General features: G+C 40.5%; 6 protein-coding genes across 6 annotated transcripts; 3 read left to right on the plus strand and 3 right to left on the minus strand.

Annotated features, from left to right (window-relative positions):
* Positions 1-416: 416 nt before the first annotated feature.
* LOC117388991 (olfactory receptor 142-like) lies at positions 417-1,343 on the minus strand. Its single transcript, XM_033986542.1, has one exon. It carries the CDS (start codon positions 1,341-1,343, stop codon positions 417-419), a length of 927 nt encoding a protein of 308 aa, XP_033842433.1.
* A 1,963-nt stretch (positions 1,344-3,306) lies between these two features.
* On the minus strand, positions 3,307-4,233 carry LOC117388992 (olfactory receptor 6N2-like). Its single transcript, XM_033986543.1, has one exon. It carries the CDS (start codon positions 4,231-4,233, stop codon positions 3,307-3,309), a length of 927 nt encoding a protein of 308 aa, XP_033842434.1.
* Positions 4,234-7,347: 3,114 nt separating this feature from the next.
* Positions 7,348-8,223, minus strand: LOC117389596 (olfactory receptor 11A1-like). The gene has a single exon (XM_033987290.2). The coding sequence runs from the start codon at positions 8,221-8,223 to the stop codon at positions 7,348-7,350; it is 876 nt and encodes a 291-aa protein (XP_033843181.2).
* Positions 8,224-12,915: 4,692 nt separating this feature from the next.
* On the plus strand, positions 12,916-16,308 carry LOC117388993 (olfactory receptor 51L1-like). The gene is made up of 2 exons (XM_033986544.1): positions 12,916-13,855; positions 16,112-16,308. Exons 1-2 carry the CDS (start codon positions 12,916-12,918, stop codon positions 16,306-16,308), a joined length of 1,137 nt encoding a protein of 378 aa, XP_033842435.1.
* Positions 16,309-16,926: 618 nt separating this feature from the next.
* Positions 16,927-17,889, plus strand: LOC117388995 (olfactory receptor 10A6-like). The gene has a single exon (XM_033986545.1). The coding sequence runs from the start codon at positions 16,927-16,929 to the stop codon at positions 17,887-17,889; it is 963 nt and encodes a 320-aa protein (XP_033842436.1).
* Positions 17,890-19,917: 2,028 nt separating this feature from the next.
* Positions 19,918-20,874, plus strand: LOC117388996 (olfactory receptor 51L1-like). The gene has a single exon (XM_033986546.1). It carries the CDS (start codon positions 19,918-19,920, stop codon positions 20,872-20,874), a length of 957 nt encoding a protein of 318 aa, XP_033842437.1.
* The last annotated feature ends 3,162 nt before the right edge of the window (positions 20,875-24,036 follow it).

Below are 24,036 nucleotides of genomic sequence, written 5' to 3' on the forward strand. Positions count from 1 at the left end.
TGAGCACAAATAATATACTGTATTTTACATTTTCTATCAGCACAAACTTTACTCGCTGTCACTTGAAATGACTTTACATTGAGATTAATTTGGAAAACCCGATTCAAACTTGTGTCTGCTTATTTCTCTGAAATTATGACATGCTTAAATGTGTTGAATGCAAATTATTTTCATTCACGGTAAGTAAAAGATGTTCCCATTATTTAAAACATTACATTAAGAACCTAAAAAGCAAGACTGAACAGCAGGCTACAAAATAATATCAACAACAAACAGGAATTTTAAGACTTACACTTACACTAGTTAATAATTCTAATCAAATATTTATCAAGTATTACCTCAAAAAGTCCTTCAAAGCAGTTCAAAATCATGTGACTGAAACCCACGACTCACATTTAAACAATCCACGTTATATTTTATTTTGGTTTGATGAATAGACATAACAAAGTTTTAATGTGTTTGTTTATTTCCTTCATTTTGAGCCCGTAAATGATCGGGTTGAATAACGGATGGTACATTATAATCTGCAGAGTCACTATGAACCGTACTGTTTTGGTGTATTCAGTTTCAATGCGCAGTAAAAGAACGTCGTAAGCGCTAAAAACTGTAAAATTTATCAAAATGACTAGGTGAGGCAGACAGGTCTCAATCGCTTTCCTTCTCATCTCACCGGAGCGTCGTGCGATGAAAAATATCTTTGAATAAGTATAAAGTATAAAGAGAACAGGTAAAATGACCAGATTGGCAAAAACGATGAGTCCGTAGATGGTTAGTGCTGTTGAGCCGACGCAGTACAGTTTGTAAACAGTGCTATTGCAGATAATTCCCTTAAAAATAAAATGACATATCTTTCTCTTCGCATTCAGACACAATGGAACAATCGTCTGACAAAGAGGAAACAGCCATGCAAACGCAACTAAAACTATGACATTTCTCCTGCTCATTATTGTTGCGTATTTGAGCGGTTTGCAAATAGAAACGTACCGGTCATACGCCATAGCTGTCAAGAGCATGAATTCAGAACCTCCCAAGTTGTAATACGTAAACCACTGGAAAAGGCAGCCTGCGTAAGACACTACCTGCGTTTCAGACAGGAAGTCAATCAACAGTTTGGGGTAAATTGTGGAGCTATATAAAATAGAATTCACAGACAAAGCAGCGATGAAAATATACATGGGCTCGTGGAGGTTTGGGTGAATCCATATAAGATACACAATCAGGCTATTACTGAACAGAATTAGAACATAAGCTGAGATCATAAGGACAAAGTAAAAACTACCATACTTCTGCACCTCCACATAACCATCTACAGTAATATACGAGGCACTAGACTTGTTCTCCATTGAGGTTATGACGTCCTGTTTGAGACTCCAAATCACGTTCCACTGTTTTATACATGTGTAAACCTACAGGGAGTACACACACACTCCTAGCAACGTCAAGCCTGGCCAGCCAAGATACGCTTTTCACATCCATGGATTTCAGGGGGGGGGAGGAATAATAATCATCTATAAGAAAACATGTTATCTTTCGAATGCTGAAAGTCCTCAAAATGGCTCCCATGAACAGGAAGTCAAAACACAAGAATATCATCTACACAAAGCTGAAGTCTGGTTTAAGTCACAGCAATAATTAGAACATCTGCCTCAGTATAGATGTAATGTAAAAGGTTTTAATTTCCGCGAACCAGGATGTAAAGCTGGTGCGCTGTTAGCATGCTAATGGTTGTTAGCATTACCATGATGACAAAACTGTATCCTCTGAAAGTTGTGGAAGCACTTACAAACTGATTGCAGAGAAAAATTAGGACGCTCAGAATGAGTTAAGGGTGAGAAATAATTTTGGATCACTGTAAACAATGTCATAATTTTTATAAAAAGTCTGGTACAACAACTGTAACGAAAAAAAAAGTGCATTAGGGATTCACTTGCAAGTTTATACTGTGTGTGTGTTTTTGAGACAGACGTTTCTTCCTCCATATCTGTGTGGATGTGATTGGTGGAGGTCTAAGACCTGTCCGAGGCCAGGGGCCTCATTTTTACGAGTGCCTCAAAATCTACGTGACAAAATCCAAAATTTCACGTACGGGAAAAAATATGGGATTTATAAAACTCTCCGTAGGTTCTCCTTGATGCACTTTACTGTCAAAGTTTACACTCTGCAGCAGAAATATGCTTACATGATCCCACTCACGCCTTTAACGCCGCCATTTCACCTTAAAAGGACAAAGTGAGTTCTGAATGAGATTTAATGAGCCGATAATGAGTGTTTCTGACACACAGGGCAAAGATGGAGGGGCTCAGAGGGAGACGCTGCTGGACACATGTACATGGAACTTTAGAGAAAAAGTGAACTCTGCTTCTCTGAAACAATATTTTAACTCAGTGACTTATCCTGTCGTTGAAATGCACACAGACGAGGCTGTTTAATTCTCATATCACTTTGTGCCAAGGACGTGTCAGCCTGACAGACATGTCAGACATAAAACAAACTCAAACTCTGCACACACAGCTCCAACACATATTTCTGTCTTGTTTTTGTGCATCCTGAGGCTTTTTAAATGAGGCCCCTGGTCAATTGCATTGACAATTTAAAGGTTTTTACTTCCCTTGAAATTTAGAAATAATGTAGTTTAATCACAGTGTTTTTTTCTTTGATAGGTGCAGTAGTATAATCTATTACTACTTAAAGAATTGTGGAAGAGTTTGTACATGCAAAATATTTCAAGGCAAGGCAAGTTTATTTGTGTAGCACAGTTCGTACTCAGAGTAATTCAAAGTGCTTTACAGAACAAGAAAGACATTAAAATTACAATATAATCAAGGCATAATAGTCATCATTACATTGACCTTAAATGAGTGCAGAATAAACCTTTCAATCATTAGCACAGCTAAACAGAACCGTATATAAATCATATAAATGTGTAAAAACAATACAAGATTCTCCAAAAATTATTACAAATATACAACGCTTATTTTTCGAAAGCAAAATTTTCATTGCCCAAAAAAGACAGCAATAAGCATAATGTGCACATACTTATAATCAGAATAAGTCCTCTGCGTACTGTCCGATAATCAGGAAGTACTGCGTGTTGTTTTTAGATTTACCATCACGGCAAAACTGCACTGGTCTCCGAGATTTGTGAAATAAATATGGACCGGTGCAAACCATTTAAAATGAACTAGTTCTGTTTAATTTTTTAAGTTTTTAAAACAGTAAAAAGCAGGTACAGCATCTTTCAATATCAATATATAATATGCCAACGTGACCAGGTATTGGGTAATATAAAATAAATAAAGTTTATGATCAGTAGCTGACGATCAATGAACAGAGGAACTTCTTTATGTGTTTGTAAATTTCCTTCATTTTAAGACCATAAATCAATGGGTTTAACAGAGGATGGTAAATGATCATTTGTAACGTCACAAAGAAACGCACAGGTTTGGGGAATTCAGTTTCTATTCGCAGTAAAATAATATCGTAAGTGCTGAACACGGCAAAATTGATCAACACCACCAGATGGGGCAAGCAGGTCTCAAACGCTTTCTTTCTCATTTCTTTGGAGCGTTTCACAATGTAAAATATCCTTGAATATGTATAAAAGATGAAGAGAAAAGGAAAAATTACAACATTGGTAAAAATGATCATCCCAAAAATAGAAAGAGCAGGCGAAGCGACACAGAAGAGTCTATACACTGTGCTGTTACAGATGATTCCTCTGAAATTAAAATGACATAGCTTCTTATTGTAATTGAAAGAAAGGGGTATTATTGTGTGACAAACAGGGAAAACCCAAGCAAAACCCACAAAAACACAAATTTTTGAGTTTCGCATAATATTTAAATACTGCAAAGGCTTACAGATAGACACATACCTGTCGTAAGCCATAGAAGCCAACAGTAAGAACTCAGAGCCAACTAAATTGTAATAACTAAACCATTGAAAGAGACACGCCATATACAAAATGACCTGCTTGTCTGATAAAAGATCGATTAAAAGTTTGGGGTAGACTGTTGAACTGAAGAGGAGAGAATTGAAAGACAAGGCTGCGATAAAGAAGTACATCGGCTTGTGGAGGTTTGGTTCTTTCCAGATGATGTAAATAATCAGGGAGTTACTGCAAATGACTGAAATATAGACAAGTAACATGATAAAAAAATACAGAGATCCATAAGTGTGCACGTCAATGTAACCGTCAACAGTAATGTAAGCAGGGTCAGATCTATTATCCATTTTGAACACAATGGACATGGAGTGGACAAAGTGGAGTTGAAGTGGTTTAATAGTGCTTTCCTAACCTCTCGGGATCTCATTAAAACACCAAGAGACTTATGATGTAAACATCTGACCACGTTCAAGACAACATTTTTCATAGAAAACAATACTTTGAGGCAAAAGTTTTTTTTGAATTTATTTTTCTTCTTTGTTTACATGATTATTTGCTTTGTATATTCTCACTTAAGGCATCAAAAATACGAAACATATGTAATGGACAGGTTTGAGTGCCCGAATGATCCTGGGAGCTATGCTGTTGGGGTTTCATGCCCCTGGTAGGGTCACTCATGGTAAACAGGTCCTGGGGGTCAAACTAAGAGCAGTAACACCATGTTATACCATCTGCACCAACTGTAACATACAAGATCGGGGGCAGTAACTCTGGACTGGCAGACCAGGGTGGTGGATTAAGAGGGGGGAGTGTGTTTGTCATGTTCCTTTTTCCTGATGTTCCCATCACTTGGTACTGCAATGTTCACCACAATGGCTTTGTTCTGTTCTATCCACCTCCACAGTGTCCAGTTGGTTCACCATCACTATTCTGCCAGTGTGTCAGACTGTACGACTTTCATATGGGGGACCTGGGTTCCAATTCCACCCCCAGGAGCAATGAGAAATGACCAACAGCCAGTGTGTGTCCTTAGGCAAGACCCCTCAAGCTACTGCCTACCTCATACAATGATGAGTGCTAATGAAATTTATGAGATGCCGGCTCAGACGTCGCCCGGGCCAAACAAGGTCTGTGTCAGGTGTTGGAGGACCAGAGCACCTTGATGAGAAATGGGCTCCTGGAACAAGACAAAAATGGATGAGATGAAAGAACAAGGCTCTGTTGGAATGCTACTCCAGTGACCCGAGTCAGACGGGTTACATGAACAGAATGTGGGAAAAATGGTTACTTCGAAACTCACAGTCCAAGCTTATGGCCAAACAGCTAGTAGCTCAGTTTTCCAACATCTGCAAATGGCAACTGCTATCAAAACTTGAGACTGACGAGGTACAACCCAAATGCTACAGCAAAGGGGGAGCCAGGACGCCAGGTCAGAGAAGAGTTAACATAAACTCCCCTGGTATTTCTCTAGTTTCTCATGTTCCTTTTTCCTGATGTTCCCATCACTTGGTTCTGCGATGTTCACCACAATAGCTTTGTTCTGTTCTATCCACCTCCACAGTGTCCAGTTGGTCCATTCTGTCAGTCTGTATCTGGAAGTCCCACAGGATCTTGGCTCGATCATTCTCCACTATCTTTGGAGATGTTTCCCACCTTCATCTTGAGGTTTCCAGTCTGTACTCTGCAGAGATGTTTCTGTACATTATTCCCACCACTTGGTTATGTCGCTCCATGTTTGCTTTCCCTGCAGCATCTTACATCCTGCAGTTATGTGCTGGATTGTCTCAGGGGCCTCTTTGCACAGTCTACACCTTGGGTCTTGTCTGGTGTGGTAGATCTGGGCCTCTATTGCTCTGGTGCTCATGGTCTGCTCCTGTGCAGCCAGGATGAGCCTCTGTGCTGTCCTTCAGTCCAGCTTTCTCAAGCCATTGGTTGTAGTTCTTGATATCGGCCACTTCAGTTATGTTCCGGTGGTACATCTCATGCAGGGGCTGGTCCTTCCATGATGGTTCCTCCAGCACCTCTTCCTCTACGCTCCACTGCCTGAGACATTTGCTGAGCACATCATCTGTTGGGGCTTTGTCCTTGATGTACTCATGGATCTTGAATGCTTCATCCTGGACTGTGGCTCTCACACTCACTAGCCCCCGGCCTCCTTCCTTACGGTTCGTGTACAGTTCAGGGTGCTGGATTTGGGATGGACCCTCCCTGCTGGTATCTGATTACTGGCAGGGCGTAGCTGTTTATTGCCTGGATCTTGTTCTTGCCATTGAGCTCACTCCTTAGGACTTGTCTTACTTGTCTGAGGTGTTTGGCTGTTGCTGCTTTCCTTGTTTCCTCTTCAAGGTTGCCATTTGCTTGTGGGATACCAAGGTACTTGTAACTTCCTTCTGGGAGGGACACCCCTTCTGTGTGGACTACCTTCCCTCTCTTTGTCACCATCCGGCCACAATTCTCAAGCCCGAATGACATTCCAGTGTCTGTGCTGTAGATCCTGGTGGTGTGGATCAGTGAGTCGATGTCTCGCTCATTCTTAGTGTACAGCTTGATGTCATCCATGTAGAGGAGGTGCCTGATGGCGGCCCCATTCCAGAGTCAGTATTCATAGTCAGTGACCATTTAATGGTCACTTGTGCAAGTGGTCTCAAGGTTTTCCACAACCTCATGCCAAAATGTAAACAACCCAAATAAAATGTATTCATTCATTCATTCACTCTTTTGCCCACATGTGCTTATTACTGGTTTTGACAATGGTTCTCAAACTTTTCACAGCAAGTACCATCCAAGGCCTTCCAAGCACCGCCAAATCTAGACCTGCTCTAAAACTCTGTAAGAAAACACTATTGCTATACTATTTTGAAAGATGAAAAAACTTTAGATTAAATGGGCTGTGTATTTTTCTTTTTCCATAGAGCTGAGCAAAATCTGTCCCGCCCCAGTACAGACATATAGTATATCCAGCTTTTGAGGTTAAAATAAGTTTTCTGTGTACTGTCTGCATCTAATTATAAAGTGTCAGAAATTTAGGAAGTGTGCTGTTAGCATGCTAGATGTTGTTTTGCTTTTGTATGACAGCAAAAGTCCGCTCTGTCCTCTGGAAGGTGAGAAAAGCATTTATAAAATAATGAATAATTTGAATTCTGGGATATGAATAGAATGACTTTGGACCACTGTAAACACTTAAAAATGTTAAAAAATCAGTAATTACACCTTTAGATTGACTGTAAATTCAGAACATAATTGAACCACAGTTTGAGAAACTTTTATTTAGTATTTGGAGATGGATATAAAATGTTACCTCACAGTAAACTACAAGGATAATTGCAGATACAGACACTGCACCAAACCAAACTCCGATGTGATTTTAATATACTTCAGCTTTAACCTATAACTACTGTATTACTCAATCATTTTTACATTTTCCGTTGTAAATAATCTTTTTAAATGCTTAGAGATTTCCTTCATTTTGAGTCCATATATGATTGGATCACAAGTGGGTGATACAGCACCACTTGTAAAGTCATAATGAGTCGGACAGTCTTTGACACGTCAAACTCCAGCTTCACCGTGACCACGTCGTACGTCAGCAAACACGAGAAATTGATCAAAACAAACAGATGTGGCAAGCACGTCTCTGCTGCCTTTTTCCTCACTTCTTTACAGCTTCTATAAGTGATCACGAATATTTTAGCGTACGTGAACAGAATGAAAAACACAGGCAAAATTGCGACATTGATCAATACAACCACTCCATAGATAGACATGGCTTTAGACATGGTACAATGCAGTTTATAGATTAAATTATTACAATATATTCCTTCAAAATTTAAGTTGCATAATTTGGTTTCAATGTTTGAAATTACAGGGACCGCTACTTGAGCAGTGGGCACCAGCCAAGCCAAAACTAACAGGGAAATCACAGTGCGCTTTCTCATTATAGTTGGATATTGCAAAGGTTTACATATCGACACATATCGATCATACGCCATCACCGCCAAAAGCACAAATTCAGAACAGCTGAAGGCATAGTACAAGAAGCACTGAAAAAGACAGGCAGAAATGGTTATAACCTGCTTTTCAGATAAAACGTCGATCATCATTTTTGGGTAGATGACCGAGCTGAAGAGAACAGAGTTACACAGCAAAGCAGCAATGAAAATGTACATTGGTTCATGGAGGTTTTGGTGGATCCAAATGAGACACACAATAGTGACATTACTGCAGATTATGAAGATATAAACCAAAAGCATTGTAAAAAAATACGCAAATTTATACTTTTCAACTTCCACATATCCCCCAATAGTCACAATTGTAGCATTTGTTTCAGAAATCATCATGTAGTTACGTTAAGTAAATAAACTTATTGGAAGTAGTTAAACAGGCGTTTCATCCAACATGAGCTGAAGTGTAGACACAACCGGCCTTTAGGTCCCATCGTGCTCTCTCAGGTACTTTCCCTGATGAAGCTACTATTATATTTATGGATCAATCTCATGGGACAGTCAAAATATGTGATAGTAAGGCACAGAGAATAGATCCCTGGACAGAAAGTGTACATGGCTGAGGTAAAACGCTAGACTAAATTAGCATAAGCGATGACTGGGATTAAGTGATATATACACATTGTAAAGCTCGATTATTTACACATCTGAAACATTTTTTGTTAAACATGTGCATCTCTTATTTGCTCAAAAAGGAACACAGCGTAGTGACATCATGACGTCACTTTTGGGTCCAACCAGAAACTTCACAGCTGAGTGGATGCTGAAGTTCATCATACGTAACGTGTCAAACAAGAGACAACTGCACATGTTTAACCACGAATGAATGAATGAATGAATGGATTTTTATTTTGGTTGTTTACATTTTTCTTCTTTTTTTTTTTGAAAAAGACAAAACAAAAACATTTCCTTCATTAATCACAACCAAAAAAGTACTGGTCTGAAGCCACATGTTTATGTAAGCCCATCCTGACCAACACAAAACTCCACATTACAGTCACATAACACAATGTATTCACTTAAATCAACATCTTAAACACAAATATCTTGGCTCATATGACCTACTGCAGTGTATATACATGAATAAACTCATGCTTTAAAGTTGTTTTTTTTTTTAACTTAGACAGAGTTTTAATTCACTTAAATTCATCATTGAGATCATTCCAAAATCTTATTCCTAAAACAGACACATCTTTGCTTCACATTAGTTCTTATTTTACTAGATTCAAACCGAAGAAAACCTCTTAAATTATAGTAACTACGTCTTAATTTAAAGAAGGACTGATGCCGACAGGAATATCCTAACACAAAACAGAATTGTCAAATTTTTTTAACTTAACTATGTCCGTAAATTTTAATATATTGATTTGATAAATATTTCATTAGTCGGATCACGGAATCCCCAAATGATATCAAATATGTAAATAATGTAGTAATAATCTATCATGATAAAGGACAGCCAAGCTTAACCTCTTAGCTCAACCTCCCTCGTACACTTTCTGTCACAGTTTTAACCACAGATCCACTTTTCACCCTGTTAGCTTTAAACAACTGCAATCTCTTTTTAACCCTCTGGTGCATGAATTATGAAAGCCTTGGTCAAGATTTTTTCTGAAGTGTTTTTATTCTTCTCAGGACATGAAACAACATTGTGAACTGCCTGTAAAAATGAATTAACTTGGTGCAATGTTTAGGCCTGCATAAGAAATTTACTTGCAGTTACTCTGACTGACCACTGAACTGACCTCAATGGAGTGTGGCAGCAGAGAGCACTATGCACCAGAGGGTTAAAGTGGATCTTATTGTCGTCGTTCATTGTTTTCAGTCAGGTCCTGGACCCAGTCGAGACATCTATAATAGATTCTCTGTTTATGGAAGAAAAATCTAAACTGAAAATCCACAGCATTATTTGTCACTGGCTCCACAAACTTGGGTTGAATAATGACAACAATTTCTGAAGCTGAAGGAATATTATGTCCATTTTGCTTGTTTATTTACTGACAGTCTGAAGTCGGTGATGAACTTTGTGCCAGGTTTTCTTTAATGACAATAGGCCCAGTGACTGCAGAGTTATTAAACAAAAAACAGGTCAACAAATCTGAAATCTGACAAATTAAACAACAAATTGTGCCAGTCTTGGACCCAGAAGTGACATCACTTAACAACTCTGTTTTAAAATACAGGGATTATAAACGGTTGTGATGCTGAACACAACCGATTGGAATATTGTTGTCACCATTAAGGTAATCTAAAACCAAAAGTTATAGGAAGGTTCAAAATGACCTTTCTGACCTCTTGTCCTGTGGGTTACACTATGACAAACACGTAGCACTGAGCTGTCCAGACTCAGGAGACTCCTCTGAGGACAGGCCCTCGGGAGATGGGACACAGTGGTACGTCTCAGGAGGACAATTATTGTGTTGTTCTTCTCTTTCATCATCTTATTTTTAAAATGACCCTCAGCTTAATGGTCTTTTCATATGAGCCACAGGTCCACAGGAACTGAATTAAAAGTTTTCAACTTATAATTGGAGGAACAAGTGTTACATAATGTTTAATTCAAACTAAAGGCATATCTGTTATAGAATTTATTGTTCCACAAGATTATTCTGTCACATGCACGTGTGTGCTACAGGTGTTAATTTAAATGAAGTGGAAGGATCATGTGTTAAAACATCAGGTCCATGTCTTATAAACAATATTAAAGGTACTGTACTTGTGTTTTACCTTCTCATAATGTGAAAAACAGAAGTAGTTTATTTTAAATGATTTGCAGTGGTCCAAAGTTTAGATGCAGATAGCACGGGGTATTTTTTTACTTATAATATATATCTGGAGGAAGACATGTTTTGCTCAAATACATGAAAAAAAAACAAAAAACAAAAAAAACCCATAACTGTCACAAACTACATCTGCATGATGTGATTAAAGGCTCAAAGATACAGGAAAAAAAGTTCTGCTCTTTTGCTGCTGTTACATTTTGCGGTGATCTGTGCTAATAAACAAGCCTTTGTTTTTCTTCTGGAGGGCTATGCACAAGAATTTCACAAGAAGAAGTCTCATCTCCAGTAGCAATAGACCTTACTGGGAAGACTCAGGAGTGTGATTCCCTTTTAATTGGAACACACCCTCCTGTCCCCCTTCATAAACAGGGACCACCATCCTGGTCTGCCATTCCATTCCTGTTGCTGAACTCCACATTATGTTGTAGAGACGCTCAGGCAAAAACAGCTCTACAACATCCAGAGACTTGAGGTCCTCAGGACAGATCTCATCAACTCCTGGAGCCTTGCCACCGAGGAGCTTCCCAACCACCTCAGTGACTTTGACCAGGGTGATGGATGAGTCCTCAGTCTCTGCTTCCTCCTCAGAAGATGTCCATCCATCCACTTTCTTCCTCTTATCCGGGGCCGGGTCGCGGGGATAGCAGTCTAAGCAGGGACTCCCAGACTTCCCTCACCCCGGACACGTCCTCCAGCTCCTCCGGTGGGACCCCAAGGCGTTCCCAGGCCAGAGACATAGTCCCTCCAGCGTGTCCTGGGTCTTCCCCGGGGCCTCCTCCCGGTGGGACATGCCCAGAACACCTCCCTAGGGAGGCATCCAGGAGGCATCCTGAGCAGATGCCCGAGCCACCTCAACTGGTTCCTCTTGACGTGTAGGAGCAGTGGCTCTACTCCAAGCTCCTCCTGTGGGACCGAGCTCCTCACCCTATCCCTAAGGGTGCGCCCAGCCACACTGCGGAGGAAACTCATTTCAGCCGCTTGTATCTGCGATCTTGTCCTTTCGGTCATTACCCAGAGCTCATGACCATAGGTGAGGGTAGGAACGTAGATTGAGGTAAATCGAGAGCTTCGCCTTTGGGCTCAGCTCCTTCTTTACCACAACGGACCGATACAGCGACCACATCACTGCAGACGCTGCACCGATCCGCCTGTCAATCTCACGCTCCATCACTTCCCTCACTTGGGGCAGAGACTCACCACCCACCCGGAGAGAGCAAACCAGCTTTTTCCGGTCGAGAACCATGGCCTCGGATTTGGAGGAGCTGATTCTCATCCCAGACACTTCACACTCGGCTGCAAACCGCCCCAGTGCTGCAGGTCCTGGCTCGATGAAGCATCAGGACAACATCATCTGCAAACAGCAGAGATGAGATCCTGCGGTTCCCAAACCAGGCCCCCTCCAGCCCCTGACTGCGTCTAGAAATTTTGTCCTTAAATATAATGAACAGAACCGGTGACAAAGGGCAGCCCTGGTGGAGTCCAACATGCACTGGGAACAGGTCTGACTTACTGCCGGCAATGAACACAGCTCCTGCTCCGGTCATACAGGGACCGGACAGCCCTTAGCAAAGAGCCCCGGACCCCATACTCCCAGAGCACCCCCCAAAGGACACCACGAGGGACACGGTCGAATGCCTTCTCCATCTTCCTCCTCAGAAGATGTGACAGTGGGATTCAGGAGATTCTCAAAGTTTCATTCCACTGTGCGAGAGCATGTCCAGTCGAGGTCAGCAGCTCTCCATCCACACTCTAAACAGTGATGTTGAAGCACTACCTTCCCCTCCAACGAGACAGACAGTTTGCCAGAATTTCTTTGAGGTCGACCTATGCTCCTCCACAATGGTCTCCCTGAATTTCACCCAACCCAGGATTTTTACCTCTGCAACTGCACGAGCCGCCGCACGCTTAGCCCTCTGGTACCTGTCAGCTACATCAGGAGTCCCACAGGCCAACAAGGCTTGAGAGGGTCCCGGGTGCTTGTCAATAATAATATATTATCTATAATAAACAAAACAACCAAACATTTATTTTTACAGTCCTTCTGTGTCGCCATGGAAACAATGCAGTATGGTGGTGTGATTGGAGCGTTTGTATACACTGCATCTTTGTGGGCTGGACCTTCTTGTGCTCCTCTGTTTATACGGAAACAATATAAAAGAGGTTGGTCAGTGTCTTGAACGGCTCAGATTCATTTTATTGAAAAACAAGTTTACTTATTTGTTCACTTGGCCTTGGTTCAAAAGAAATGAAAGGAAACTTTACACAAAACCCAGCCTATTTCCAACTAACACTCTTTGCAGATTATGGACGTCTTCGATATCTGTTTTTTACTCTCTGTTTGTTGATCTATATAATGATAATCTCTGCTAACATGGTCATTATAATCACTATTATGTTAGAAAGATCTTTGCACCAGCCAATGTTTATCTTTATCTGCTGTTTATCTGTGAACTCTCTGTACGGCTCTGCTGGATTCTTCCCCAGGTTTTTGGTCGATCTTTTGTCTGATTCTCATCTCGTCTCACGACCTTGCTGTTTTACTCAAATATATGTAATTTACACATATGCTTCATATGAGTTTACAATACTTGGAGTCATGGCTTACGACAGGTTTGTGGCCATCTGTCAGCCTCTGCATTATCACACTAAAATAACCATAAGGAAAGCAGTGTTTCTGTGGGGAATTGCTGTTGTTTATCCTGCCTTTGCAATAGGTTACGGCGTTTCTTTGAGTGTTCAGTTACCTCTGTGTGGAAATAAACTGCCCAGGATTTTCTGCTCAAACTGGCCTGTGGTTAAAAAATCTTGTGTGGACACGACACATAACAATGCAGTGGGTCAGTTTGTGACTGTTACTACGATCTTTATCCCTCTGCTGTTTGTGCTGTTCTCATATGTGCAAATTCTCATTGTGTGTAAAACAGCCAGCGCTGAACTGAGAGGCAAAGCTTTGCAAACCTGCGTTCCACATTTAGTGACTTTTGTCACATATTCTTTCTCAGTTTTTCTGGAGCTGTCACTGACACGATTTGACACAAACAAAATCAACCCAATAGTCACAGCTGTTTTATCTTTGGAGTATCTAATGGTGCCTTCAATTAATAACCCTCTTATCTACGGACTCAAGCTGCCACAGATCAGAGCAGCAGTTTACCAGCGATTTAAAATAAAAACATTTGCATTTGGTAGAAATTGTCAAACAAATTAAAGTTTGCAAAACAAGTATGTATTTTAAACTGTGTAACACTTATTTACCACATGCCTTTTTCCACATGACTTTGGCTGGAGTGGGACATGAAGGTAACAAGTGCATCTTCTTCAAGGCAAACACTTGCCAACTGTTTTACCTCATTTGCTTAGCCAGAATTGTTTTTTATTGGTTTATGCATATGTAAGTAATCCGGCATTGTCCTACTCACCTACCACACCCTCCTGCAGCCCTGAACTTGTGGCTAGGTCCACATCATGCACCTGTTGTGGTGAACGAGCTGTTCCACATCCTGCAGATGCTCAGCCGCTCTGTGTTTGGCCAGATCAATCTCCACCGTTCAGAACATTCCACTCTGACTGTATTTTCATCAGATTATTTAATAATAATAGATGTTATTTGATGGTTGGGCTCCGTACACCCTGAACTCAGGGTGGAATGATCTGCTTGAGCTCCTCGGGTCTGCAGCGCGATGCAGCCGAACTCATCGAGGGAGCGAGGGTCTGCGCCTTCGTTGGAGATGATTCGGTGAACGGAGCTGCATGATGTGGACTCGGCCCGTTACTTGCAATTCAGACACAATTCAGAAATAATGACAATATTAAATGCCAGCAATAGAAAATGTATTGAATGAATATGTGCTGAATACAAAGACAACTGTAACAACCAACAAGAGAGACTGATACTGTTATTAATTTAAACGTTGTGCAGGGGGTTTGCGGGGTCCTCATCCAGCTGAGGAAGGATAGATCATTTATGTTCAAGTTCCAGTCCAGAATCCACTGCTTTTATTTGTGCGTAATAAGTGACCAGGGACGAGTGCACTGCTAAAGGATCAGGCTTGAGGCGGAAACCAGGAATCAGGATCAAGAGTACGGAAGTCCACTAGGGACATGCAAAGAACACAGGCAGCTGTTGCTTTAGGGATGGTCCTAATTTTAAAGAGTGTAATCTTAGATGACACAGTTTTCTGGGGCTTTTTAAAATAAAGACACAATTTTCTTTCTTTCTTTGAGTCAGTCATTGCTATTTTTACTCAGGGGATACTGTTATTTTAGTCTGGGTCTCTGTTATCAGCCTGGTTTAGTATTTTAATGTGATATGTTTTAGAACCACTATACAGACTAAACGATGCTTTAACCTGGATGTACTAAGGATCCAGAACCTTGGAAAGTTCATAAAGTCCAAGGATATTAAGAAGCTATTAATTTTGAAATTGTAAAAATTCTTAAAATTAACCTTTAGCTTGATCCATTGTTTCTTCTCCACAGTCGACCAAATAAGTGCACTGGGAATTTATTACACGTAAAATGACAACAGAGCAAGTATATACAATATTCTGGCCTTTTGTGCCAAAACAAATCTGCTGCAGTGGATCTCAGCCCTCAGAATTTCTGGAGAAAGCTCATAATGTTTTCCACCAAAAAAATTCTTATCAATAATTGTTAACAAGATAGGAAGTGTAAAAACTAAATTGTTTATTATCAAAGAATGTCAGTTGCTGTGATGATAATGTGAGGCATTTTTTCCCATAGATTACAATGTAAACACAAACTGCTCATGTTTGGCTGACGGAGAGCGGTAGCTTTCACAAAGTTTGGATTTTGTGGGGATTTTTTTCCTTTTCCTTTTTTTTTTTTCCTCAGTCTTGCTGCTTTTTAATTTTTAGCTTTGGCTTGCTCAGCTCCGCTCTTGCTACTCTCGCTCTGATTGGTCAGAGCCGTCCCACGGTCAGAGGGCTAAACAGTCGGATGTTCCCAGCTGCCGTGGCTAATCTAGAGACACGTGCCACTGAGCTCGGCCCATTCACACGACATGTTTAGGTTCCGGGGCTTGAGACATTGCAGTTTTTTCGTGTGTGCTTTGCCCTCCTATGGGCTTCACTATTAAATGACCTCTCTCTGGCCCACAAAGCAGTCAACGTGCTAATCATGCCCACAGCCTGGCACATGCCTGCACCTAGGGCCCTTTAGATACTGGGTTGCCAGCCACTTGACTCCATTCTTTTCTCAGACAGAAGCGATGGATTAGTACGAGTCAGATCCCACAGCACCCTGAAGATAAGCATTAGTTTATCTGTTTTTATTAGGATCCCCATTAGCTGAGCTAATTTAAAATACAAAACACAAAATATTACAAATATTTGAGTGACAGGAAAGACAGACATATATCAAAACATGAAGTCGTGCATCATGGATTGTCTGTCATGTTTTCATATATGTCTGTCTTTCAGTGAGGTTTTATTTCGGCAGAAGGGGCTACACCAGGCTCAGACTGCACAGGGTGCAGCTCCAGACAGCCTGGGTGCCAGGTAATACCAGACGATACCTGGACCTTGTACGGATGGTGGTGATGAACCTCAAATCAGGTGCAGGCAGGGGTGGTCCTGTGGCTGCGCCCCCTCCTGGGCAGGAGGCTTGGACAGACTGAAATGGGGTGAGGTCCACCCACATTACAGCTTTGTCCTGCTTATATTTTTTGTATGACTGCAGCACCTGAAACAGCTTGAGGCCCATCGTGGGCTTGCACACACTCAACTGTAATATCAATATTACAGGGATAATGTTATTAGTGCTGTAATATCAATCCATTTTATTTATTTTTACTTGACTACATTTGAGACCAGTCATCTGTATTCACTCCACTTTTAACTGTACTGAAAATATAAATACATTTCCTTATTTTCCTGTTTAAACATTTGAAAGGATATTTCTTATATATATATCTTATATATATACCAAATGCAAAGAAAAAAAAGAAAAAAAATCTTTATCAAAATCACAACATTTAACAGTTCTCAAACTGTGTGTGAAATTGAAATACTAGTTTTAAATCTAGAGATATTTTAAATAAAGGGATACTTCAATGCTTTTATTAGATTTGTTTTTACTGCATCATGTATTTGTACTTTTACTTAAATAAATTACTTCTTTCCCCACTGGGAGGGTCATGCAGATGAGTCTGTATAAGACAAGAGAGGAAACTGCAGACCTGCACCAGAGTCTGTGCACCTCATCACTGAAGCTTTGGGTCTTTCTGTCTCAAGTCATGAAGAACATCACTCAAAATCCAGGCTATTTTCAATTTACACTTTTTGCAGATTATGGACGTCTTCGATATCTGTTTTTTATGTTGTCGTTGTTGATCTACATAACGATAATCTCTGCTAACATGGTCATTATAATCACTATTTTGTTGGAGAAGTCTTTGCACCAGCCAATGTTTATCTTTATCTGCTGTTTATCTGTGAACTCTCTGTACGGCTCTGCTGGATTCTTCCCCAGGTTTTTGGTCGATCTTTTGTCAGACACTCACTTCATTTCACGTACTTCCTGTTTTATTCAAATATATGTCATTTACACATATGCTTCATGTGAGTTTACAATACTTGGAGTCATGGCTTACGACAGGTTTGTGGCCATCTGTCAGCCTCTGCATTATCACACTAAAATGACCATAAGGAAAGCAGTGTTTCTGTGGGGCGTCGCTGTTGTTTACCCAATATGTACATTAACTTACGCTATAGCTCTTACTAGTGAACTGCCCATATGTGAAAACAAGTTAGATAGGATTTTCTGTGCGAATAGAGCAGTCGTGAACAATTCTTGCGGCGACTCCACACACGGTGACATAGTTGGTTATTTCATCATCTTTAGCACAGTTTTCATCCCTCTGTTTTTTGTGCTGTATTCTTATTTGCGTATTCTCGTCGAGTGCAAAAGAGGCAGCGCTGAACTGAGAGGAAAAGCTTTGCAAACCTGTCTTCCACATTTAGTAACCTTTGTCACATATTCATTTTCTCTTTTTATTGAAATGGCCATCGCAAAATATGACACAAACACAATTAACCCCGTGATCAGTGCTATTCTATCTTTGGAGTATCTCATGGTGCCGTCAATCAATAACCCGCTAATTTATGGACTAAAGCTGCCACAGATAAGAACAGCAATTGTTCGACGTTATAAAATCAGAACCAAGATCTTGCTTCTGCGTAGACAGCGTCTTTCATAGTTTATTTATGTTATGCCGGGGCTGAACAATTTGGTAAAAATATCTAATTGGGATTTTTCATTGCGATTAGATTTGTGATTTGTGTGTAGGATTCTGTTCAAAGTTCACATCTGAAACACATCCATTGAGAAAAAGACTGAAATATGAACTGACAACCTAATAGAGAATCACTTTTTTAGAACATGTTTGTACAGATTTTTATGCAGAATAAGTATTTTTGCTCTGAAATGGAAGATGCCAGTTGCTTATATTCTGTATTTGCTTTTCGATATATAAAAAAAACAAAAAAACAAAAACTGGAATACATTTTTTGTGAAGAAAATAATAAAACAGAGGTCTGACATTAATGCAAGGATGTAACATAACACCAAATATTACATTAGTGATGTCACAATGTGAAAATGTCAAACTTAACAGCTTGATACACATTTCAGTGCCACCATGATGATTGAAAACACCACTTTCAACACAATATAACCTGATTTTCAACACAAAATCATCATAAGTAATTAATTATACCATGCGGTCTTATACTAAAGTTCAGATATAAATCAGGACCATTCAAAAACTATTCAAGAAAGGTACAATTTTATCCTAGTTAAATGTTTTATTTTCAGTATCAGTACTTTTTATATTGGTTTAGTATCAATTAGAATTTGCATATAATTTTTTTTCTGACCACGCAAATTAAAAGAATCTGAAAAAGGTTGAAAGAAAATATATTTTTGAGCAATAAAACACATGCCAGACAGATACGTTTAGTGCCATTATGTGGATGAGAGCGTTCTCCATGAGACAAGTAGATGGCGACCCTCCATCAGAAAACTTAGTCCAAGTCAAGTAGTGAGATAAGAAATTACTTGTGTAATTGTAAAACTGTCTGGGAGTAACATTTGATCTGTAATTTGAAGTTGATATATTGAAGGGACCCCTCATTGATCCATCACTTTAACGCGGTGGAGAGGTTTGATCCTGAATGATCCTAGGGGCCATGTTGTTTTGGGGCCTTCTGCCACTGGTAGAATCACACAAACAGGTCCTAAGAGGATCAGACAAAGACTTTATTATGGTTTAAAAACAAGGCCACGTCACCTGACTTGGTGTTACTGGAGCCCCACCCTGGAGCCAGGCCTGGGGTCGGTGCCTGTCAGTGAACGTCAGGAAGGGTGAGAGGGACTGGACCCTCCACTTCTCTGGCGTTGCCCACGGGGAGAGGCAGCATCCTGATGTGGGCTTTCTTATAACCTCACAGTTTAGCCGCCATATGTTGACGTGAACAAGAGGTCAGAGACAGGTCTTTTACTGTTGTTGTTGGAACAGCCAACCAGAGTACTCGGCTCTGGTCGGTGCACTGTCCAGTATCCTGCCCACAGACTGTTCTTCTACTGGGGACTTCAACACCCATGTTGGCAACAAGAGTGACATCTGGGGAGGGGTAGTCAGGAAGAATCTGATGTGAACCTGATCTTTGTTCTATTATTGTTGTTGTTGTACAGTTTGTCCATAATGAACACTATGTTCAAGCACAAGCGTGTCCCATCAGTGCACGTGGCAACAGGACACACGAGGCCAGAGGTCAATGATGGAAGTCTGTGAGTCTCTGCTCAGACTGTTCCCTCTGCAACCTGGCTGTGGATAAACGTAAGAAGGTAGATGGTAACTTGAAAGACAAAACTTACAAAAATGCACAAAATCTATGCACTTCAATGTACCGTACTAATTTACTACTGTCAACATAAGGCAAGTAAGAGTACTCTTACACTGTGCAATATAGTACTCAAGTAAAAGAATGGCGTCTGAAAGCTACTCTGAGAAGTACAGTATCAAGTTACTGATTATGATGTCTGTGGGAGGGACGTGCTTCCTTTGACTCACCAATATAAGAGTCAAAGGAAGAGCAGAGCACTGCCTGATAGTGCCTCAAAACAGTTTGTAAGTTTTTTGTCTCATGATTTAATGACAATCAGAACAAAACCTTTGCATCTTTTCTGACATATGATTGCTGCTCTTTTTGATCGATTTAAAGCCATGAAGAATGTTACGCAAAATCCTGCGTATTTCCATTTAACGCTTTTTGGAGATTATGGGCGTCTTCGATATCTGTTTTTTATGTTGTCTTTGTTGATCTACATAATGATAATCTCTGCTAACATGGTCATTATAATCATTATTATGTTAGAAAGATCTTTGCACCAGCCAATGTACATCTTTATCTGCTGTTTATCTGTGAACTCTCTGTACGGCTCTGCTGGATTCTTCCCCAGGTTTTTGGTCGATCTTTTGTCAGACACTCACTTTATTTCACGTACTTCCTGTTTTATTCAAATTCATGTTATTTACACATACGTTTCATGTGAGTTTACAATACTTGGAGTCATGGCTTACGACAGGTTTGTGGCCATCTGTCAGCCTCTGCATTATCACACTAAAATGACCATAAGGAAAGCAGTGTTTCTGTGGGGAATTGCTGTTGTTTACCCAGTATTCACAGTGACTTATGCCTTGGTCCTCACTAGTCTACTCTCCTTGTGTGGGAACGAATTGCCTAGGATTTTCTGTGCGAATAGAGCAGTGGTACACCATTCCTGTGGGGATGTCACACACAGCGTGATTGTTGGTTATATAATTTTCTTCACAACAATTTTTGTCCCTTTGTTTTTTATCTTGTCCTCATATGTGCAAATTCTCATCGTGTGCAAAAGGGGCAGCGCTGAACTGCGAGGAAAGGCTTTGCAAACTTGTCTTCCACATTTAGTGACTTTTGTGGTGTACTCCTGCTCTGTTTTTGTTGAGATGTCTATTTCACAATTTAACACAGGTCAAATTAACCCAGTAGTAACAGCTATTATATCGTTGGAGTATCTAATGGTGCCCTCCATCAATAATCCTCTAATTTACGGCCTAAAGCTGCCCAAGATCAGAGCAGCAGTTTCTCGCCATTTTAAAATCAGAACTAAGATCGTGTTGACCTCACAACCAAAATAAAATGAATGACCAGAGGTGGGTAGTACTGAGTTACTTTATAAAGAAACTGTACTTTTCTAGCAACACACCTTTTGTCTTACTTGAGTAATAATTTAGTGAACTGTACTATTGCGTAAACGTTTTTGGTAACTCGTCCCATTGTGAGTCAGTCTATAGCAGAAGCTTTGAACACTTGAGTAATATTATTTTGAATTAACATAGAGTACAATTTTTGACTACTCTACCCACCTCACCACCCAATAGCGAGCCTTCTGTTTAGATCAATCTATACTGTAGAATACTGTAGACAGATAACCCATATTATGACTCTTGAGCTTTTAATCATCAGAACATATATCTACTTCGATTTTGATTTGTTTGTTTACTCCTTGTTTAGTAAGTCTACCTCTGCTACGCCCCGTAAAAAACATGCAATTTTCAATATCTAACTTTTGTGATGTAACAGGTGAAAGTCCAGTGGTCTCCTGCGTTATTTTTAAGTCCATAAATAAAAATCTACCATCAAATTGAGTTCATTACAACCTCATGCCTGTGTTAGCACGTCTAAGTTTAAAAAGCTTAGTTGTGGATTGTTAATTGAATAGTAACTGCCCCTACTGCCAATAGAGCGCAGTATTGGCATGCAGCTCTACAAAGAAGGTGTCTATTCTTGTCATGATCCGCACCGTCCGCTCCTAGTTTTCCTCCTGTCCTGCTCTTTCCCTCCCTCATCTGCCGGATCTGGGCTGGGCTCCTGTTAGCGCAATCATCACCACCTGCCATGTATAAGAGGAGCCAGGTCGTTCCTTCGTTCCGGCATTCCTGCGTTGCTTCATCCTGTTCGTGGCCAGAGTGTCCGTTCTACGTTCCTGCTCCCGCTCGTTCCTGCTCCTGCCTCCGCACCCCAGCTCCGGTACAGTCCACCCTTTGTCTTCACCTCCTTGTCTCGTCCTGGACTCCGGCTTGCTCCACGTCTCCCGCTCCGGCCCCGGTACTGTTCAACTCCTGGTCTTCACCCTCGTGTCTCGTCGCGGGCTCTGGCTCACACCCCGCTCCCAGTTCCTTGCTGGGTTAATGAACTCTTGTTAATTATTTCACAATCTGTAAAATAAACACTGTAAATCTGCCCTGAGTCTGCACTCTTTGGTCTGCTACACCCACCGTTATGACAATTCTTGGAAGATCAGAAGTCAGTATTTTAAAGAAAGGTTATTATGCAAAACATGACAATCTAAATATGGTATGTGTAAGCAATTAATACCCCATAGAAGAAAAATACTGCCTAAATAATGTTCTAAAGCATGAAATGTCAAATTCCAAAAAGGTTAATCTGGTCTTTTCTTCAAATTACTGTTTTGTTTTGCTGCGATTTGTCTTGGCAGGTGATTTAAACAGCTGACGGCACGGTCTTTCTTCCAAAAGAGAACTGCAAACACCCTTTGCAGTCCAGCTTCTGCAGAACAGTATCCCAAATATGGAAAAGCAAGTGTACATGAGCACTAAAGAGAAAAGCAGAATATGAACAACTGCAGTCTGTCATCTCAGACCACTGCAAAAGGGAGAACCACGTTATGGATTTGAAGTCACTGGGACAGAGGAAAACAAACACCACTGCTGGATAAAAGAATAGAACAGAAATCCTGAAACATGCCCATAATACTCTAAACTGAGACAAAGGGGCTTTCCCACACTTGGGATACAGTTCGGACTGCAAAGCAAGGCAAGTTTTGGTAGACAAAGTAACCGAAAGTCCTTTACAGAATATGAAAGACATTAAAATCACAATATAAACAAATCAAAACATAATTATCATCATAAAGTTAACATTAAACAAGAAGAAGAAGAGTGCAGAATAAAACTTTTCAGTCACGTGCACAGCTAAACAGAACCATTCTGAACCTGGATGGCCCTGTCCCAATACTCGCACATTAAATGTATGTTCTTGATGAGTAGCTAAATGGAAACCTCAGCTACAAAAGTTACATAGTCCAGCTTTAACAATGACAATTTTCTAACAGCAGTCACCTCACTCAGCCTTCACTTTAAACATTACTAGCCCTGACCACTTCATACACAGTACTCCTATTGTTAAAAAAAATAAATAAATAAAAATGCAGTGGAAGTTCAATCAATCAATCAAACTTTATTTCTATAGCACCTTCTAACAACCCAGGCTGCCCAAAGTGCTGTACAACGTAAAAAAAAACACGATTAAAAACAATAAGTTGGAGGTTTAATCGATCCTACTGCTGTCAGATAAGCTCAAGCTAAATTTCTTTATTTAGACGATATAATGTGATTGTCAACATTAAATGGAAGTTCTCAAGATCACTGAAAAGCTATTCAGGAAAGGCTCATTTATGTTTAGTATTGATACTTATTCAAATGAGTATCAAGTTTTTTATTCTAGTTTTAGCATCATTTAGTGTCTGATTTTCAATACTTTTGACTAAAATACAGTATATTTGCGTCTGGTTTCCTTGACCAGAACAGAATCTCCCACTCGGATATTGTGCAGTACAGCCTCAGCTGCCGTTGGCAGGGCAGCTTTAACCTGTACCGAAATAGAAGACAAGAGTGCATTAAGTTCCTTACAATATGCCAAAACATTGTCATCGCACAAGGAGCTGTGTGGAAGTTCCCTTGGAGGTGGGCCAAGACCAAGATTTGGGGGTCTTGCAAACAGTATTTCAAACGGACTCATGTTACATCGGGATCGCACCCTCATTCGCATATACATGAGAGCAAGAGGGAGAGCTTTGATCCATGAAAGTCCTGTGTCTTCACAGATTTTGGCAAGTTTGCGTTTCAATGTGCCATTTTCCCTTTCTACCATACCCGCAGATTCAGGGTGATAAGAAGTGTGTTTGCGGAGATCAATACCTAAAAATCGGCCCACCTCCTCAACTATCCTGGCCACAAAATGCGACCCATTATCACTTGATATTTTTTCAGGAATGCCCCACCGTGGCACAATCTCAGTTATGAGTGCTTTAACCACGGCATGACTTGAAGCATGTTTGCATGGGAACGCCTCGACATGTCGTGACCAGGCATCAACTAAAACCAAACAAAATCTCTTACCTTCACACGGAGTGAGTTCAATGAAATCCATTTAGATGTGTCCAAACGGTCGATTTGGTGGTGGGTGCGCTGCTTGCGGGATTGGTTTAGTCCTACCTG

The sequence above is a fragment of the Periophthalmus magnuspinnatus genome, chromosome 21 (assembly GCF_009829125.3).
Source record: "Periophthalmus magnuspinnatus isolate fPerMag1 chromosome 21, fPerMag1.2.pri, whole genome shotgun sequence".
Classification (NCBI taxonomy): domain Eukaryota; kingdom Metazoa; phylum Chordata; class Actinopteri; order Gobiiformes; family Gobiidae; genus Periophthalmus; species Periophthalmus magnuspinnatus.

What these genes read in the sequence shown, in the direction of transcription:
- LOC117388991 (XM_033986542.1), bottom strand. Translation starts at nt 1,343, where the DNA reads ATGGAGAACAAGTCTAGTGCCTCGTATATTACTGTAGATGGTTATGTG.
- LOC117388992 (XM_033986543.1), bottom strand. Translation starts at nt 4,233, where the DNA reads ATGGATAATAGATCTGACCCTGCTTACATTACTGTTGACGGTTACATT.
- LOC117389596 (XM_033987290.2), bottom strand. Translation starts at nt 8,223, where the DNA reads ATGATGATTTCTGAAACAAATGCTACAATTGTGACTATTGGGGGATAT.
- LOC117388993 (XM_033986544.1), top strand. Translation starts at nt 12,916, where the DNA reads ATGAAAGGAAACTTTACACAAAACCCAGCCTATTTCCAACTAACACTC. An exon ending in AATAAAAACATTTGCATTTG is followed by an intron (nt 13,856 to 16,111) that starts GTAGAAATTGTC and finishes TCTGTCTTTCAG; the next exon opens with TGAGGTTTTATTTCGGCAGA.
- LOC117388995 (XM_033986545.1), top strand. Translation starts at nt 16,927, where the DNA reads ATGAAGAACATCACTCAAAATCCAGGCTATTTTCAATTTACACTTTTT.
- LOC117388996 (XM_033986546.1), top strand. Translation starts at nt 19,918, where the DNA reads ATGAAGAATGTTACGCAAAATCCTGCGTATTTCCATTTAACGCTTTTT.